The sequence below is a fragment of the Dipodomys ordii genome, unplaced genomic scaffold (assembly GCF_000151885.1).
Source record: "Dipodomys ordii isolate 6190 unplaced genomic scaffold, Dord_2.0 Scaffold11, whole genome shotgun sequence".
Classification (NCBI taxonomy): Eukaryota; Metazoa; Chordata; class Mammalia; order Rodentia; family Heteromyidae; genus Dipodomys; species Dipodomys ordii.
Window position 1 is genome coordinate 16163789 of NW_012267227.1, and position 19873 is coordinate 16183661.

Sequence of the window (19873 nt, forward strand, 5' to 3'; positions counted from 1 at the left end):
TCTGGGCCTGGGCGCTGTCCCTCAGCTCTTCAGCTCAAGGCTAGCGCTCTACCACTTGAGCCACAGCACCACTTCCAGCTTTTTTCTTTTTGCTCATGTGGTGCTGAGGAATCGAACCCAGGGCCTCAGGCATGCAAGGCAAGCACTCTACCACTGAGCCACCTTCCCAGCCCCATCTCTCTTTTTTTCTTTTTTTTGGTTTGGTTGTGGGGTCTGAACTCTGGGCCTGGGCGCTGTCCCTTAGCTCTTCAGCTCAAGGCGAGCGCTCTACAACCTGAGCCACAGTGCTACGTCTGGTTTTCTGATGGTTAATTGGAGATAAGGGTCTCATGGACTTTCCTGCCTGGGCTGGCTTTGAACCATGATCATCAGATCTCAGCCTCCTGAGCAGCTAGGATAATAGGCGTGAGCAGCCGGTACCTGGTCCCTCCATCTACTTCAGATCCCTGGCCAGGGCCCGCTTGACACCTCCCTCCCTTGGCTCACCCAGACTGATGCTGTTGGTCACCCGCTGATGCAGCCTTGCTGTGTGGATGGGCTTGTGATACAGGGGCCACAGGGTGGGGTCACTCACAGCTGCCCACACATGAGGCAGCGGCTGGGACACCACACCTGCCCCCAGGAAGCCATGCCGAGTAGAAGAAAACTCTTTGTAGTAAACCTGCACCTCCTGCTCCTCACCCTGATAGCTAAGGGGACCAGAGCACAAAGAGGAGGTGAAAATGGGCTCCAGGAGGAGCCCCAGGTGAGGGACTCCAGAAATCTAGACAGAGGGAAGGAAAAAAACCCCAACAGGACAGCAGGGTTGGACCAAGACATTGCCCAAGGCTCTTACTTCCATCCAGCTGTTGCCTGGCAGCTGAAGAGGTTGTGAAGATTGTCTGAACAAGCAGCCATTACCTGGAGACACATTGGCCAAATTAGTGGGGTAGCGCAAATCAGACCCTCAGTTTACCAAGCATATCTTTCCTCCTTGCCCACCCAGCAGAGGTCTGGCTAAAGCAATGGTGGGGATGAGTAGAAGTGACTCACATCAGCCATTGTCATGTCCACGATATGCTTGGCCAACTCCTGATAGGAGGAGGCGGAGAAGCAGTTGACCAAGCTGGAGATGCTGGATTGGGAGTAGCAGCTGCCCAGGGAGGCTCTGCGGCCTACAACAAGTAGGTGGAAATTGAGATGGCCAGCGACCCTGTGACATAGCAGGGTCCCCACACTAAGCAGATGCACACCCTCTGCCCCCCTCCCCCACTCACTGTAGACTGAGCTCTTCCAGGCAGACCCTGCCACATCCAGGTGACTGTTCCTCACTGCTGGACGGCACTGCCCTTCTCCTAGCCAGGTGTCTCTGGAATCAGACAAGTCTGTGTCCCCCTGCAGAACAGAGAGGGCTCAGAAGCAGAGAAGCATAAAGCAGGCACACATAAACATTTCCGACTGTACCTAACAGCTTTTACTGTGATGGCTGTGTTGGCTGTTGGAAGAAGGTGAATGCTCCCAAGACGTCACTAGCAAGAGAACCCTACCTCGACTATGTCTTTTCTTTCCATGCCAAAGACTTAAAGGCTGCTTGCAGAACAGTTCCTACAGACATCACAACTGTGGCCACAGCAAGGCAGCTATGGATGGAGGGGTTTGAGTGTAGATACTAAAGCTGGAGGAAAGTAAGAGAGAGGAAAAGCTGACCCATGGCCCCAAGTGTAGTAGCTAAGCCAGAGGTCGTAATGTGAAACCAGGTCCTGCGTTCACCCTTCTTCCAACTTCAGCCAGCTGCTCAACAGCATGGCCTTGACCTCAGCCCAGATCTTAAAAGCACCCACATGCTACCTCTGCCTTCATGTCCTAACTTGTGGCTTCTTTCAAGACAAGAACTTAGTGATAGATAAATCAAAACCAAAAGATTTTAGGAAAAAAAATCAAAGTGGGCTATATAAATGGGAAAAAAAATCACCTCAAAAAATAAGAGATGAGCTGGGCGCTGGTGGCTCATGCCTGTAATTCTAGCTACTCAGGAGGCTGATACCTGAGAATCGCCATTCAAAGCCAGCCCAGGCAGGAAAGTTCATGAGACTCTTATCTCCAATTAACCACCAGAAAACCACAAGTGGCACTGTGGCTCAAGTGATAGAGCGCTAGTATTGAGCTAAAAAGCTAAGGGACAGCACCCAGGCCCAGAGTTCAAGACCCACGACTGACAAAAAAATAAATAAAAATAAGAAATGATGCCAGGTGCTGGTGGCTCACGCCTGTCATCCTAGCTACTCAGGAGGCTGAGATCTGAGGATCATGGTTCCAAGTCAGCCCAGGCAGTAAAGTCCATGAGACTCTTAGCTCCAATAAACCACCAGGAAATTGAAAGAAGAGCTGTGGCTCAAAGTGGTAGAGTGCTAGCTTTGAGCAGAAGAGCCCAGGGACAGTGCCCAGGCCCCAAGTTTAAGCCCCTCAACCAAAACAAAGACAACCACCAAGTGACAAAATGGGTGCTTCCACTCATGAGCTTTATAGAAAGATATGCATTTCCATGTGGTTGCACATAATATCCCCAGAAACAGACACCAAACTCGGACAGATGATGTCTAGAAGATGAGAATCACAAGTGCACTGTGGCTCAAGTGGTAGAGGGCTAGCACTGAGCTAAAAAGCTAAGGGACAGCGCCCAGACCCAGAGTTCGGGCCCATGACCGATTTAAAAAAAAAAAAAAAAGGCTATGATCTGAGGATTGTGGTTCAAAACCACACTAGGCAGGAAAGCCCATGAGATTCTTATCTCCAGTTTACTACTAAAAAAGCTGGTAGTGGAGCTGGGTTCAAGTGGTAGGGTGCTAGCTTTGAACAAGAAAGCTCAGGGACAAGCCCCCAGGCCCTGGACCAGGGCTTGAAAAACAAGTGAGTACCGTTCTCTACTATTCTCTCCCATTCTGCTAACATCCAGTACCTAGTCCTTTACTTGCTTAGTCAAGATCCACAATCATTTCTTTTTTTTCTTTTTTTTTCCCTGTTGGTCGTGGGGCCTGAACTCTGGGCCTGGGCGCTGTCCCTCAGCTCTTCAACTCAAGGCTAGTGCTCTACCACTTGAGCCACAGCACCACTTTTGGCTTTTTTTGCTTATGTGGTGCTGAGGAATCGAACCCAGGGCCTCATGTATGCAAGGCAAGTGCTCTACCACTGAGCCACCTTCCCAGCCCTAGATCCACAATCATTTCTCTACACTGGCAGCGCCTAAACCAAGCGCTCACCATCTTGCTCAGTTTTGCCAGGGTCAGCTAACAGGTCTCTCTTGCTTCCTCTTCCAATCTCATCATCCTATTCTTCTAGGTAAAAGCTTTCTATCAGATCTCGCCCCCCCCCCACCTCCCCATCTAGTTAGGATTACAAATCTGAGCCACCAGCATCTGGTCTCATGTCTTTCTGTTCCAGCCACCTGCTGTCATTTAGGTCCTCAAACTCCCTTCCTCGAGGCCTCATTTGCTGAGCCCCGGGATCTCTCCCAATTCCAGTATCTAAGCACGTTCTGCATTAAATACCTCTCATCCTTCTAGACTCTGTGCATGTGTCTGCCATTACTAGGGACTTGGGACATCACATTTCTGCTTAGCCTTTTCCACTCAACACTGGTGCTCTACCACTTGAGCCATACCTCCAGTTCTGGTTTTCTGCTGTTTAAGCAGACATAGGAGTCTCATAGGCCTTTCTTCCCCAGCTGGCTTCGAGCCATTATCTTCAGAGATCTCAGCCTCCTGAGTCACTATGACTGTAGGTTTGAGCACTTAGGGCCTGGCTCAGCCTCAGTTTAAATGCATGCACTCTCTCTCCAGGATCTTTACTCACCTAGGGGCTTAGACACTGTTTTATGCTGGCTTAGTGTCCCTACCCAAATAACTGCAACAGTAATGAATCATAAAATAGCTGCCCTTCTAAGAGACGAGGATAGTTTTGCTCGCTGCTGTGTCATCAGATGGCATCTACAAAACACACACTGGAATGACCAGGTGATCTAGACAGAGGGACAGGGAGGCAAGTCTCAAGGCTGGGGGAAGGGCTCACATCTACAGTGGTCCCCCGAGGAGGGCCTAGTGCTTATCTGGCTTGCTGGATTGTTCCTAGTGTCTACTGCTCACTCACCATCGCCTCCGGGGACTGGGGCTGGCCTGAGAAAGCAGAACTGCTGTTGTATCCGGAGGTGATGCCTGAGGAGAGGCTTCCATTGGAGCTGGTGCTCTGGGGGCTGGAGTTGACCAGTGTGTGGAGTTTTTCCTCTTCCTGGGAAGGACCGATCATCAAGCAGCTTCTGGTACACCTTCATGACCCCTATCCCCTTCTCCCCTCCCCCATTACCCAGCTCCTGTGCCTCCTGCCTCCCACCGCCAATTCCCCATAGCAGCCACTCCTCAGGCTGCCCCATACTAGGTGAGCACAGAAGCCACTTCCTCCCAGGCCTGGCCTAGGGGCAGGAGCTGCTATGGTGCAGGCAGGAGGAGTCCTGTGTTGAGCTGGCAGCGGTCCTATCCCGTCCATCCCCCCCACACACACACACTCAGAGGCAGCCACAGCCAGGGCTTCCCCGGTTCCAGGCTCCAGTCCTCACCTTCAGCAGCTGGGAAATGATCTTCTGGCGGATCCCCAGCTTCTCTTGTTCAGTCCGCTCCCACAGCTGGTCCCGCGCCCGGGCAATCTCCAGCTTGGCCTCCTCTCGGGCCCGCTGATAGTCTCTCAGCATGAGCTCAATGTCACAGGTTTGCTCAGCAGACCTGGATGCTTCCTCTGGGCTCCTAGGGGAGATTGCAGGGTGGAAAGACTTTCCAATATGGCAGTGACATGGCGACAGCACCGACCTTCCACCTGGCTGATGCAGCATCATCTTCCCCTTTGCCCACAGAGTCAAGCTCTCACGTCAGGAGAGGCTGCCCGAGCAAGGCGGCCATGCCATTCGAAGACCCAGGTCTACAGACTGTCGAGACACGCAGAGTGCAGTCCATCCTTTCCCAGGATTTCTCTCCACCTCCATTTCCCTCATCCATTCCCATCTATCCTCCTCTTTCCGTGCGTCCCAGCCTCCCAGAGTCACCTCATTTGCCACAGAATGGAAGACCCTTAAGATGCTAAAACTCTCCTCTCCCCCCCCCCCAAAGCCACTTCCTGCAGGCCGGTGGGTTCCCCTTACCTGGTGGTCTCCACAACCTCCTTCCTCAGTTGCTGCAGGTATTCCCGGCGCCTGCTGGGCAAGTCAGGCTCCCACGTGGGGGGATCGTGGGTGAGCTGGAGATTCAGTTGTTTCTTGGGGCAGAGGTTTTGTGTCTGATAGAAGTGCTGAAGTCGCTCAGCCCTTTCTCTCCTGAGGGTCTCGATGGCTTTTCTCTGCCTGAGAAATGGGACAGAGTCACTGAAGCTGGAAGTGCTCTCCAGCCCCCGGAAGATGCCAGAGCTGAGTGTGGGCAGAGAACACCCTCCACTTTCTCAGGTTCTCTTCCACCTCGGCCACCCCTTGCCCTCCAGGCCGGCCCTTACCGAGTGTACAGCTCCTCCCAGCTGCCCGCCGGGGGCTCCGGGGCTAGTGCCTCCCCAGTCCCGTTCTGCAGCACCTGCAGCAGGGCATCCACCTCCCCGAAGCCGTGATGCAACTTCGCTTCCATGAGCTCCATGCTCAGTGAGGGCTTGTGGACCCCCGTTTGCAGGGGAATCGGTTTCGCCTGGGACCACTCAGCGTTGTGGCTCTGGTCACAGGGAAGTTGTGGAGGCCTCCGTCTCTTCTGTCTTGAGCAGGTCCTCAGCTTCTCACTCATACCCAGCCCCCCAGAAGAGTCATCCTGAACCCCATACCTGTCCCTCTGGCTATGATGCTGGCGCTCAGAGACCAGGCACATGTGGGAAATGGAGCGCAGCAGCTTCTGGGGTCTGCAGGCATGAGGTGAGCCCGAGGCAGGACCTCGAGACTCTGCAGTGTCAGCGGACCAAGGGAGGGGCTGCAGCTCCCTCCATGGAGAGGAGAGGTCCACCATGGGGTGGGGCTCTGCTGGAGGCCTGCCCGGCCCCCCAAGGTTCAGTGCGCCTGGCTCTGGGTAAGCCAAGTTTCCCAGTAGCCTCTGGCTCCTTGGGGGTAGAGATGGCTGTCTGCACTGTGCCCCGGTGCTGGTCGCGGGAGGGGGCTGTCTGCACTGTGCCCCGGTGCTGGTTGTGGGAGACGGCTGTCTGCACTGCGCCCCGGTGCTGGTTGTGGGAGACGGCTGTCTGCACTGCGTCCCGGTGCTGGTTGTGGGAGACGGCTGTCTGCACTGCGCCCCGGTGCTGGTTGTGGGAGACGGCTGTCTGCACTGCGCCCCGGTGCTGGTTGTGGGAGACGGCTGTCTGCACTGCGCCCCGGTGCTGGTCACGGGAGGCGGCTGTCTGCACTGCGCCCCGGTGCTGGTTGCAGGAGGGGGCTGTCGGCACTGCGCCTCAGTGCTGGTCACAGGAGGCGGCTGTCTACACTGCATCCCGGTGCTGGTCACCGGAGGCGGCTGTCTGCACTGCGCCCCAGTGCTGGTCACGGGAGGCGGCTGTCTGCACTGCGCCTCAGTGCTGGTTGTGGGAGATGGCTGTCTGCACTGTGCTCCTGTGCTGTTCACGGGAGGCGGCTGTCTACACTGCGCCTCGGGAGTGGGAGACGGCTGTCTGCACTGTGCCCCAGGAGTGGGAGACGGCTGTCTGCACTGTGCCCCGGGAGTGGGAGACGGCTGTCTGCACTGCGCCCCGGTGCTGTTCACGGAAGGGGGCTGTCTGCACTGCGCCCTGGTGGCAGTCACTGGCTGTGGCTGCCCAGCAGCTTGGACTCTGGAGCGCCGCCGTGGGCTGCGCGGGGAGCTTGGCTCGAGGAGGAAGCTGTCAGTACTCCTTTCTGAGTGTTTTTGGCCTTGACTCTGAGCTTCGATACTCAGGGAGCCATCCAACCCATCTGGACCCTCATCCCCTGGCGGCCTTGAGGCACTGGGCCCCAGCTGTGGGCTAGTGGAAGGCCCCAGGTGGCCTCCAGGAGGTGGGGTGGAGGGGGGCTGAGCGGGGTCTGACTCTTGGCAGCTTGCGCTGAGAATAAGGATTGGCGAGGAGGCCCTGTCCACCGTGGCACTCGCCGGGCCCGGCTGCTTCTGGACACCAAGCTCCAGGGGGAAGTCTGGAGTACTGGGGACAAGCCTTAGGGGGCAAGGAATGTGGGGGCTGTTATCCATGCCAGGGCATCCTGGCTGGGGGGCAGGAGGTGGAGCAGCTTCAGAAGCTAGGGGGCTCACAGAAGGGAGGCTCTGCTCAAGAGACACTTTCTGAAGCCTCAGTGGAGACAGAGGTGTTGGCGGGCTCTGACACCTTCCTTCATGAACCTCTGGGGATGCTGCCATTTTTGGTGGTGTTTCCTCGGCTTCTCTCTTCTCGAGTGCCACTGGGGTATCTCCCTTTCCTAGAGATGTGGTTTTGATGCCGGAGGCTAGCACTTCAAGGCTCACATTCACTTCTGGAGGCTTGGTCCCTGGGGCGGGGGCGGGAGGGAATGGGGAGATGAGATCGGTCTGGGTGCCTTTATCCAAGGTAGTCTGAGTAGCTCCCTCCATCTTGAGGACAGGCAGGGCCTCCTCTGGAGCGGAAACATTGGTGGTCTGCTTCCTTGAGGCCACATTTGGCTGGGAGAGGCTTCCAAGCAGCTGCGAGGTGTTGTGCAGGAGCTGAGACAGGCGGAGAGACAGGCTGTGCATGCTGCTCCAGGAGGCCAGGTCGCAGGCTGGCCGTCTGTCGCTGTCAGGCTGCGTGGAGATGTCGGTGCAGCTCCAGCGGCGCCTGCAGCCAGGGGTCTGCGTGCCTTGCTCCAAGGTGTTCCTCCTGGCCAGCCCCCCGGGGTGGGCCTCTGCCCTGCCCAGCAGCCCAGCCCTGTCCACTGGAGTGGCAGCGTTCTCCTCAGCCAATAGGGGCTCACTCCGAAGACAGCTTGCCCCATCACTAGAGCCCTGGAACTGGAGTCTTCTATTGGTATCTAAAGTGGGGGCCACACCAGTACCAGTGAGCACATAGGGATCCCTCAAGGCCAATGAGGGATTCAGTACTTTCCCAGCCTCAACACAGCTTTGGGCATGCTCTGTGCTCCTGTGTGTTCTTGACAGGGTTCTGGCATGGGCACCGACCTGAGACTTGAGTGGAGAATTCTGATCTTCTAAGCCACTGTCCATGCCAGTGCCGTGGGCCACATTCGATGGTTTCTGACTGAAAAGGAGATCAGCTGTACTGCCAAATACATACTGCTTCCAACCGATGCACACAGACCCGTCTGGAGACAGAGGCGGGATGGAAGGAGTGCTGTCACTGGAGTCAAGGGTTAACATCCCTTTGTCCACTGGAGAAAAGCAGTTCTCTGGCCTGACCTGGACACCCAGTGTCTCTGGCTTTCCCTGTGGAGCCTGTTCCCAAGAGCTATACATGCAACTGCTCACAAAACTGGGGGCTGGCATGCATGAGCACGTGGGGAGTGTGGGATAAGGAGGGGTGACAGGTTTCTGGGCCCCATGATCAGCAGAGCTACTGTAGAAGTTAGATAAGACCATCTGATTGCTGTCCTCAGCCCGCAGAGCGGCTCTTGCCATTGGCTTTCTTGAGGAACGGTGGCTGGGACACAGGCTCTGCAGGTCCCCCTCTCTAGGGCAAGGACAGGCCTTGCTCATTAGCTCCTGAAGGGACCGAGATGAGTTAATCACAGAGAACCGGGGTCTAGAGGAGGACTTGAAGTGTTGGGGACCAGAGAAGACTGCAATTATAGGATGTGAGTGCCTGTGATGGGGGGCTGGCTGCTTCCTATCAGAACAGGGCTGGCCAGGCCTCCAGGCAGCGGGCTGTGGCACTTCACTTTGCTCCAGGGGTCCAGAAGCTGTGTCCTCAAAACCTGAGAAGAAACTCTGGAACACGGGAGAGTTTGTCATAGCCGCCTCAGCTTTCCTAGCGTGTCTATTCTGACAGTAGTGCAAGCCATCTCCATCCGAGGGTGGGGGATTTCTGTGCCGGGCAGAGTCTTTCTCTCCAGAAGGTTCATCTCTCTGCTGCTCTTCTTCCTCCCAGGCACAGTCGGCCTGAGGACTGCACACGTGTTTTAACCTTACACACTTGGCTTGGGGATCCAAGGACTTGGGCTGTGTCTTCTCTAAAAGGGATCTGATGGTGTTTTCTAGCTGTCTATGCTGTTCTTCTACCGCCAACTCACTCACAGTGAACCCTTTGCTTCCATTCGGGCTGTGTAGGCCCCAGGCTGTTACAGGTGGCTCTGGCTCCATGTCAGCTGCCTGTCCATGCTGGTCACCTATGGAACTCTCCGTCAGAGTCCTCGGTGCCTCCAAGTATGAGCCCTCAAGCTCAGTGCTGCCTTTCTTCTCAGGATCCCCTACCAGCCCTGAGCTGCCATCAGCCGTGGAGGGAGTGAAGGAACTTGCTCTGGTGCCAGGGGTGAATGAAGAGCTACAGCCCTGAGTGCGAGACAGGCCAGCAGCTGTGGTGCTTGGCTCAAGAGGGCTGCTGTCTCTTGGCCTGAGGCCCACATTTCTTTCTTTAAGCTCAAGGCTATGTGCCAGGGGCATGTCGGGTTCTGTGGAAGAGCCTTCTCCCTCATCCATTTCACAGAACCTGGAAGGTTCTATGAAGGATGAATGGTGAGCCCTGGCAATCCCCTTCCTTGGGTCACCATCTCTAGCACACAGTGGAGGGGAAGAATGGAAGGTACAGACATTCCCAGCAATAAGAGCACTACCCAGGGGTTGACAAGGAAAAGCTTTGCTCTCCTCTTCCTTCCGAGATAAGCCAAGTGGCCCACTGTCTTCAGGGCTTTCTAAGACAAAGCTGGCTAAAGTCTCAGTTTGGCATGCACATGGGGGCTCCTCTCCAACACCCCTAGGATCTGGTCTAGGTCTCTGATTTGGTAAAGTTGGCCTGAAAGCTTTGCCGCCAGCCCTGCAGGCTTCTGGCAGCATAGACTCCGTCTTCTCCTTCCACTTCACGTGTTGCTGCTTGGGGGCTCCCATGCTGACCTTTCTCAGCGCTCCAGCCAGAACTGCAGGGTGTTTTGCACTTGTCATCGCTTCTTCTAAGTCAGTGGAGGAGGCCTCAGGGCATTGGATGGCATCAGCACGAGGCCCCGGGAGGCTGGTGGCACTGTGAAAATCACATACCATAGGTTGCCTTTCAACATGGGCTCTTTTGCCTCCCTGTGCGGCCACGAAGAAGCTGCTAGAGCCACTTCCATATGGCGATTCTGGCCGCTTTGGCTCTCGCAGCCCAGGCCTGTTGTCCCACCTGCCAGAGAAAGTGCCATCTTCAGTCTCCCAGGCAGCTAAGTGGCTTTGCCTCTGTGGAGCCCTCCCAGGATCACAACAAGGGGCCTGAGAGGACACCCTCCTGTCCCGCTCCATGTCCGAGGAGAGCCTGTGGGAGACCCAGGGATCAGCAGAGGAAGGGGCTCTGGGTGCTTCTTCCTCCATCCCTGTGGTTTCAGAGCTAGAGTGACATACAAACTGCTCACTGGCTTCCAGGACGTATCTCAGTTCTCCAGCATGGCCTTTGTCGCTAGTGGCTCTGGGAGATGAAGCCCTTGAATGATGCCTTGGCCCTTCGTTCATTTCAGAATCGGACCGAGGCTGAAAGTCATCTTCACAAAGAAGGGTGGCCTGCACTTCCGGCTCATCAGGTGACAGATGACCTGGTGTAGCAGACAATCCCTGTGCTTCGTCCTCATTCTGGGTCCTATCTAACACTTGTAACGGGTCCATTTGCCAGCATATTTCAGTGGTGCCTAAAGAACTTTCAGGCTCTAGTGACATTTCATAGTGAGGGAGGACTGTCCCCAACATGGCAAAGTCTCCGAGCTGCTTTCTCTGGGTGGTAACCTGTCTGATCTCCTTCAGGATGGCCAGGCACATGGACGCATGGACGGAGGAGTCTGACAGCATGGGCTCTGCCTCAGGCTCTTGTGGCAGGGAAATAGGTTCTAAGGAGGTGCTGCTGGCGGGGCCTGGGTCTTCAGCCTCCTCTGTCTTCTCCCTTGTCTCCCCACTTTGGTCAGTGTCCTCTTCTAAGAGGAAGCTGACCCTCTTTTCAAGCCGCCCAGAAATTCTGTTCAAGGAACTGGACCTTTTTTTTGGTATAGCTGCCTCAGTTTCAGACCCCAAATCTTCCTGGGTACTCAAAGCCATCAAAGCGATTCTGAGGTCCCTCCCTTGGTCGTGGGAGCTGGTGCTTGATGTCATCCAGTCCTCTGTCCCTAGTGGAATGCTGCTGTCCGATATAACGGACTGGCCATCAGATTCCATGGGTGTGGGCATCTCAGACCCATACCAAGCAGTGGGTGGCATGGAGAAGCCCCCTGAAACACTTCCCTCGGGACTCCCGGTCCCTCCACTCTGGTCCTGATGCCCTACTCTGGTTCCCAAGGGACTTTCATGAATCTTCAGCATTGTAGGATCCAGCAGTGTCTCAACTGAAGACATATTTAGAGAATCAGAAGCATGAAGATGGTTTCTGGGCAACCTGGGAGAACCCAAGGGCAAGGAATTATTCCTCAGGTCTTGGCAGTAAGTAGTTGCGGAAAAGTCTGTCTGGGTCAGTAAGGGAAAGGCAGTCTCCTGGCTGGAAACTGTATCCAAACAGTGCTGGCTTGGATTAAGAAGTTTCTGAGTCTTTATTAGGTCTATATTTTCTTTCAGTGGGCACCTTCTACTTTTCCTGGCCATTTGTTCAAGTCTACCTTGAACTACTGGGTCCTCTGGCTCTGAACCACTAGAACATTCAGCAATTTGATTCATCTGAAAACCTTTTACAGTCTCTAGTTCCTCAAAACTTTCCAAGTCCCACGTCTGTTCTTTGGAGTTTGCTGATTCTCCTCCCAGCTCGATGTCCTTCCCAGACCCCTCTAGTCTGGTTGGCAAAGCTCTCGCCAATTTTTTCATTCTCCCCAGGTGAAGAGTAGTATTGGTGCTCTCTCCTTGAGCTGTGCCTCTTCCTGAAGGATTACATGTGCCTCTGGAGACTCTGTCTAACGCTACATCAGCTGTGTGAGTGTGCGCTCCCACACTCTGACAGTCTTGTGCATGCTCACTTGACCTGAAGGGGCTCGTGGTGACCCTGTGGCAACTGTATACCTCTACTCCCCCAGCTTTGCTATATCTGAAGATCGCATCATCAATCTGTCTTGGAACAGATGGCTCTTTGTAGGATAGATGGATTGCTGAGCTGCCTGGCCTCAGGGGATGGCCAGTCCTCCTGTGGTTCTGGTCCTGGAACATTGACTCCTTACTGACTCCTGGTGTATGGGAAGCATGAAGCCGATTATTTTGCTGGGATTCAATTTCTGAGATGCTGTTTTCCAGTTGCCTTACACTCCTAATTAGCTTATCCATTTCATCAGCACTCGTAGTATTTTGTGTGTGTTTCTTTTCACAAGGTTCTCCTTTGATGCCAACCATTACTTGTGACTTTCTGGGGCCCTTGCATCCACCGGGATGTCTTTTCTTAGAGCATTTAACAGACCGTACTCCTTCACAGGCAGATTCCAGCCCTGGAAGCTTACACTCTTCTGGGCTGTCTTTGGGATAGAGAGCTTTTCCAACAAGTCCTGTTTCATTCTTTCCTTCCCATGTGTGGGCTGGACTGTTACCCTGGGACATAGTCTTTTTCATTCTATGCTGGCCCGATCTGGACATTAAAGCAGCAGAGGCTGTCAGGGGAATGTCCTTCTCTAGGCCCAAATCAGTGGTTTCACAGACAAAACCAGACCTGAGTCCAGAAAGAGACTGTCTGCCTTTTTCACGGGGCTGGGCCTGCAGGACAACCACACTTGGACCCGGATCTTCTTCCCCTTCTGCCTCAGAAGGGCACCAACAGACTTGAGCACTAACAGACTCAGAGCTGTCTAGGGAAGCACTGCAGAGGCTCTGCACAGGAGCCTTTTCTCTCTCTCCATGCTGCTCTATATTTAAAATTCCAACTTGACTTTCAAATTCACATACTTGTGTGCTCGTAGAAGGGACACAGTGTCTGTTATGAGCGAAAAAACAATAAACAGAACTGTGGCTTTCTTCAATATTTCCAAGGCATTCCTCTAGTTTTCCAATCACTTCCCTAGCACACAGATCAACTGACCTGTCTGTTGTTACCTGGTGAAATGAAGCCATCTTGAGATCGTGGCTTTGGGATGACATTGGCAAACTATTCTCCAAATGAGGTTCTTGGAGGTCTTGGTGGCTGGGATGAAAGCCCCAGGCTTCTCTAGGCGACGGGGATGGCCCCCGGACTTCCCTGTAGGCTGGAATTTCTAGGGCAGTTTCCGTCAGGGCATCTCTGCTCTTGGTTGTATAGAATGTTTCCAAGGGGGGTGGATGCAGGGAAGTGGGAAAAGGGTTCCAGGGAGCAGAGTGGAGGTGGAGCTCTGGAACTGATGGAGATGTAAAGGAAATGTTTTTGTGCCTTCTACCTGCTTTGTCAGCACTCTCTTGGCAATGGTTCTTCTCCTCCCTTAGGGGAGGAGGATGGCTGCTTTGACTTAATGGTCCCGCCTGGCTGTCACTCTTCTTCCTGAAAAGAGCCTGGTCTGGGAGCCAATCCTCTGCTTTGGTAGCTACAGTGCCATTACTGCGACAAACTCGGTTTTGAAAGAAATACTCATCAGAGGAAGTCAGTAGTACACGTTTCCGGCTACCATGGAAGCCCTCTTCCAAATTGTTCTGTCCGCCCTCATGTGCACCTGTCACAGAATGTGGTACCTTGCTCTTGGCTGTTTGGACCTGTACATGTGCAGAAGCAGATGTCAGTGATTCCACATCTGCTGAGTATGCTCCATGACAACTCACTTCTTTGTCACTAGTGCTGAGGAAATCAGAAGCACTTTCTAACTTTGTACTTGAACTGACCTGGTCTTTCTCTGTTCTCAAATGCGTGGTTCTAGACAGATGCACTAGGAAGTTGTTGACATTTAGATTGCTAGATATCCCAGAGCCAACTGGCACTCCAGTATCTCCTTTTTTACCAGAAGCTTCAGCCAGGGAGCCAGAATCTTCCTTGGGGCAGAACAAAGCTTGCTTGAGCTCTCCTACAGCATCTGAAACAGGATGAGAGAGTTCAAGGAGGTACTTTTGCTGAAGGGAATCCCAGTCTCTTTCGGGAAGGCTCTCTACATGGATGAATGAGGTGGCAGAGGAAGCCAACATGCTTGATACACTAGAACTGTGGGAAGCTTCAGAACCGCCCTGTTGGGTTATGACAGGAATTTCTCTACCCTCAAAGATGCCTGGATGAAGCCTTTGAGCTTCCCACGCTGGCAGCTTGGGTGGGTCTGAAGTAGAGGCTGGGTATGGATCTCTTGCACCACATGGCGGCTCAGGACCTCCCTGGAGCAGTCTGGAGCTGCCTGGCAGAGCTTTGTCTGCACCTGAAGGCTTTTGTTCTTCAGTAGTTAGCCTGTAGCCAGTTTTCTCCTCAGCACAGGGCTGAGCTTCCTGGATGTCAGGACTTGCACATAAGGAACTCACTACTCCTGGGGGGCTGCCAGAATTGATCTTAGAGTCACAGGAAAACCACGAGTCCGTGGACACTAGCGGGCTCCCTCTTAGAAGCTGTGTGCACTGGGAAGAGCCAGCTTGTTCAAAGTAGCCTGCCTCCACCTCTGATTTAAGGCACTCACAACGGGGCTGGAAATGAGGATCAAGGTAACATGAACTGCTCATTGGCAGGACAGCATTCAGCTTAGCTTCTATTCTGTGATCGATGAGACCAGGCCTGGATGCTGCCTCCTGGTCTCCTACAGGAAAAGCTGAGTTGGGTAGATGCCAAAAGGTCTCTGCAGGCATCTCATCAACTGAACCAAGGCAAGGTTCTTCTTGTTGGTCTTCCCTCAGTTCTTGCTCAGCACGGATCAGGCTATCCAAGGAAAAGCCTCTGTGAGCCTGAGCACATGGACCACAGTCCAAAGGTGTGCAGAAGCCTCGCAAGGAGGCTGTAGTTCTAGTCCTTGGGTGGCCATGGTTGGTGGGGTGATTGTCCCTAAGAAATTCATTTGGGCATTGGTACCCATTTTCAGCCAGTGAATCCTCAGATATCTGACTGTTGTCACTTTCAGAGTTCTCTGGTTCAGGGAGACTCCACTTCCCCTGAGGGTCCTCTGACTTCGGGGGCTCTCTTTGGACTTCAGCACAGACGCAAGAGAGAGAATCCACTGAGTAATTGCTATCTGCGTCAGATAAATCATTTTCTTCTCTTGTGTGATCCACTACAGGGCTGGAATCTGGGAGTGCAGTCATGCTATCTGGATTTCCTGAGTTAGGTTGTCTCCTCAAAGGATTACCATGAGGCAAATGAAAGGACTGTCTGGCGATGTCTCTGACCCTAGCTGCCAGCACTTTCTGTTGCCTTTTTGTTGTCTTGTTTGGAAAAGTTGGTTTGGCTTTGGCCTGAAATGTCTTGGTTCCTTTTCCATGCCCAGCTGCCTGCTTGGGTCCATGGGAATAAAGGGGACAGCAAATGGCTCCCTTAGCAGGCTTGTGGGTCCCAAGGTCCCAGTCTTTTTGCCACTCAGCTTGTGGGCTGACAGAGGCTGCTAGTCGCTTAGCACTCCTGGTCTGGATGACAGGGGTCAAGGTCTTCAGTCTATCCTTTGGCTTTAGCTCGTTAACTGACTGGCACACAGACATGAAGCCCAGGGATGCCATCTGACAGGGCTGTTTACCTACTCTCTCCACTTCCTGGATGTCCATAGCCTCGTGGCTGCTCACAGTGAGGCAGGGGTCTGGGGTGGAGGCTCCCTTGGTGCCTGAAGTTCCCTTGGCCCAGCAGAGCTGCTCCTGGCCTGTGGGATGGGGGTTGCGCCTGCACAGATGTCTTATCCTTAGTGGAAAAGGAGGAGCCTGGTGAACTGGATCTGCAGGTGGGGCTTTGTCTGGTTTCTGGTGAGTAGGGTTAGGCATCAGCAGTAATGTGGTAGGGGGATCCCAATTCAGGAAAATACTGTGGAGATAAGGAAAGCCATCTCAGTAAAAGTGAGAGGTCACAGAGGCATGTAACTTTCCATCACTTTCTTTTCTTAAAAGGCTACAAAAGCCAAGCTGGGCGCTGGTGGCTCACGCCTGTAATCCTAGCTACACAGGAGGCTGAGAGCTGAGGATCACGGTTGAGAGCCAGCACGGACAGGAAAGTCAGCGAGACTCATCACCAATAAGCCACTCAGAAAACCAGAAGTGGCGCTGTGGCTCAAGTGGTAGAGAGCTGGCCTTGAGCTGAAGAGCTGAGGGACAGCACCCAGGCCCAGACAGAGTTCAAGCCCCCACGACTGACCAAAAAACAAACAAACAAAAAAAAAACAGATAAATTTACAGAACTAACAAATCAGTGAAATGAAGAAATAAAGCTCAAAAAGGCACCAAGCACCAGTGGCTCACGCCTATAATCCTAGCTACTCAGGAGGCTGAGATCTGAGGATCATGGTTCAAAGCCAGCCTGGGCAGGAAAGTTCCAGAGACTCTTATATACAATAAACCAATCAGAAAACCTCAAGTGGCTGTGGCTCAAGTGGTAGAGTACTTGCTTAGAGCTGAAGAGCTCGGGGACAGCACTCAGGTCCAGAGTTCAAGCCCCACAACCAACAACAACAAAAAAAACTCAAAAATGGAAACATTTCAGCTGCTTTGGTGATAGCAATTCTGTTGTATAACTACTTAAAGATTTCACACACACATATATGTAGCATTAGTCATGGGACTTGAACTCTGGGCCTGGATACTGTCCCTAAGCTTTTCAGCACAAAGCAAGCACTCTACCACCCAAGCCACAGTGCCACTTTTGGTTTTTGGTGGTTAATTGGAGATAAGAGTCTTGCAGACTTTCCTGCCCAGGCAGGCTTTGAACTGTAATCCTCAGATCTCAGCCTCCTGAGTAGCTAAGATTATAGGTGTGGGCCACCAGTGTGCAGCAAAAAAATAAATAAATAAAAATTTAAAGGATGATACCAAGAAACTTAAAGGTGTAATAATCACAAGTATAAATTTTCTTTGGATCTTGATTTGAAGAAACTACTGTCCGGCTGGGAAGGTAGCTCAGTGGTAGAGTGCTTGCCTTGCATGCATTAGGCCCTGGGTTCGATTCCTCAGCACCACATAAACAGAAAAAGCCAGAAGTAGCGCTGTGGTTCAAGTGGTAGAGCACTAGCCTTGAGCTGAAGAGCTCAGGGACAGCACCCAGGCCCAAAGTACATGCCCCATGACCGGCAAAAAAACAAATATTTAAATAAAAATAAAAATGTAGGGTTGCAATAACATAATGTCAGTTGTTTTAAAAAGACTTTGGCTTACGCCTATAATCCTAGCTACTCAGGAGGCTGAGATCTGAGGATCGAGGTTCAAAGCCAGCCAGGGCAGGAAAGTCCATGAGACTCTCATCTCCAATAAGCCACTAGAAAACCGGAAGTGGCGCTGTGGTTCTAGCGGTAGAGCGCTAGCCTTGAGCTGAAGAGCGCAGGGACAGCGCCCAGGCCCAGAGTTCAAGCCCCACAACCGGCCAAAAAAAAAAAGAAAAAGACTTTGGGAAATGGGAAGGTGGAAGATTCAGCAAGTTGCTGAGTATGGACTAGGTTTTAGATTATATCAAGTAATTAATTCAGCAAATTTGGGTGATATATATATATATATATATATATATATATATACTAGAGTCTCAACTTTATTAGAAAAATTTTTCATAATTAAATGCTTTCAAAGAAAAAATCCTGCCTAGTACTCTGAGGACCAGAGAAGTGAGCAAAGGTAAGAACCTCAGGCTGTTAACGGCAAGGCTTCTGTGGGCAAGGCCCCGGGTAGGCTATGAGGACGTGAGGAGGACTAGACGCAGGCCTCTGCTCCAAGAATCTGGGAGCTATCCTCTTTTCAGCAGTTGGGAGTGAAAGGGAAGAGAAACAAGATCCCAACATGAGCCTGTAAGTCAAAAACTAACTGGCCCACCACCAGGAGGCAGGGCCAGGAAGTTGACTTGATGTGACAGGGCAGGGAAAGCAGGAGAGGCAGGCAGATGTGGGGAGGATAGTCTGGTTTGAGGCAGGATGAGACTAAGGTGGCAGGATACATAAGGAAATGCACTGGGACATCTGGGTAGGAAGAGTGGATGACAAAGAGGCTGAGATCCTTATCACAGGACGCAGGAGCTGCCTCTCTGAAGGGGAGGGAGAAGGGAGGAGACTGGATCTGGAAAGATCAGAGGAAAGAAGAGAAGCCAGAGGGCAGAATGGCGATGGGGAAGGGAGGAACACACGCAATCCTCCGCTTCACTAAGCACTGGGGAGTAAAGAACATTGCCTGGATAGGGTGCTTCTAGGTGACAACCACTGGTTGTACCTGTATAGCTGGGACAAGTGCTGGCTGCAGAACTTTTGGACACCCAAAGAACAGCAGCTTGCCCATCTGCTTCTATGCCGAGGCACTGGGACTAGAGGTATCTGGCATGGGGACTTCCAGGTGCTGTCATCCTGAGGCCAGCACGGTGTGCTGATCAGTTCCAGTCTCCTCTGGGCCTCCTGTAGCCTCTGGTTCTTAATGATTCTCCCCAGGTGGAATGAAACCTTTCTTCTCCGGATGCTCCGCTCCGCTACCCGAAGAGCGTGTCTCCGCAGAAACTGCAGCCGCACCACCCTCTTCTGGTTTCGGACCAGTGGGGTTGGTGGAGTCTCAAGACCTGTCTGAATCCAGGCATCAGGTGCCACTGAAACCTCAAGTTCTTCCCCTGCTCCACGGTCCGCCTGCTGCTCCTGTAAGCTGGCCAGCCAGGGCTCTTGTCTGAGCAGCCACTGCTGGTCTGGGAACCAAAAACACCCAGAGAGAAGGTCAGCACATCCTTCTTCCTCCGTAGCTAGCTGCACTCAGACACCTCCAGCCAGGATGAAACTGGGTGGAAAGGGCTGGCTAAGGTGATAGTGGTAGAGGGATAGTGACAGAGAAAGGGACAAAGACTCCTAGGCCTTGGTACAGCAGTGGGTACCGGCTGGAGCAGGCAGAAAAGCATGGCCAAGTATGACAGCAAGTCATAAGTAGGAGGCCTGACATTCTGAGAGGCCACAAGGAAGCTGGCTCCCTTCTTATTACAGCCCCCGGGGTCTCTAAAGGAAGCGAGAGAACACCTTATGCCGAAGGTTCCGTCATATCACAAAGAAAACAGGAGAATACAGAAGGTTGTGGAAGCATGAAATTAGAGAAATTCAGTGAAACGGACAGGTAAAATGGTGGGCACTTACTGCCTTTGGTCTGTTGGTGGACACAAGCGCGGCTGGATTCCAGTTCCTTCTCAGCTCTGATCTGTCCTGCTAAGATTTCTTGCCTTAAATCCTCCACATAGCACTGCTGTTGCTGAATCTCCCCATCCCTTGGTGACTGGTGCTTCCTGTCACGTGGCTCTCCCAGCAGTTTTCTGTTACAAAAGGGTCCGGGGTCACCCAAGCCAAACAAGCTCAGGACCAATTGGTGGCAGTCTAAGTCCCTGAATTCAACAGGGTAGACAGAGGGCTAGACTTCCAGAAGCTTGGAACAAGCAGGCCTGGTGTCACAAGCAGCGTGTGATGTCACAAGTGTGGGAGGGAGAGCAGTCAGTAGGCAGGCAAATTCTTACAGCTGTGTATGTACACAGCTGTTTGACACACAGACAAGTTCATTTTGGTTAAGGAAATTGCAGGGAAATAAAACAGATGTGTTTTATTTATTTATTTATTTATTTTTTTTGTCGGTCGTGGGGCTTGAACTCGGGCCTGGGCGCTGTCCCTCAGCTCCTCAGCTCAAGGCGAGCGCTCTACCACTTGAGCCACAGCGCCACTTCCGGTTTTCTGGTGGTTTATTGGAGATAGGAGTCTCACGGTCTCTCC

At 52.8% G+C, this 19873-nt stretch overlaps 1 protein-coding gene across 1 annotated transcript in view; it reads right to left on the bottom strand.

The window, feature by feature from the left end:
* Stard9 (StAR-related lipid transfer (START) domain containing 9) overlaps positions 1–19873 on the bottom strand; it is a 78751-nt gene that overhangs the window by 1922 nt on the left and 56956 nt on the right. The window contains exons 21-30 of the mRNA XM_013009986.1: positions 19253–19425; positions 18360–18816; positions 5506–15984; positions 5162–5359; positions 4586–4769; positions 4123–4260; positions 1257–1374; positions 1033–1154; positions 836–900; positions 487–689 (exon numbers count right to left, since the gene is read on the bottom strand). Of these exons, the coding sequence (XP_012865440.1) occupies positions 487–689; positions 836–900; positions 1033–1154; positions 1257–1374; positions 4123–4260; positions 4586–4769; positions 5162–5359; positions 5506–15984; positions 18360–18816; positions 19253–19425 (12137 nt within the window). The remainder of the gene's footprint in view (positions 1–486; positions 690–835; positions 901–1032; positions 1155–1256; positions 1375–4122; positions 4261–4585; positions 4770–5161; positions 5360–5505; positions 15985–18359; positions 18817–19252; positions 19426–19873) is intronic.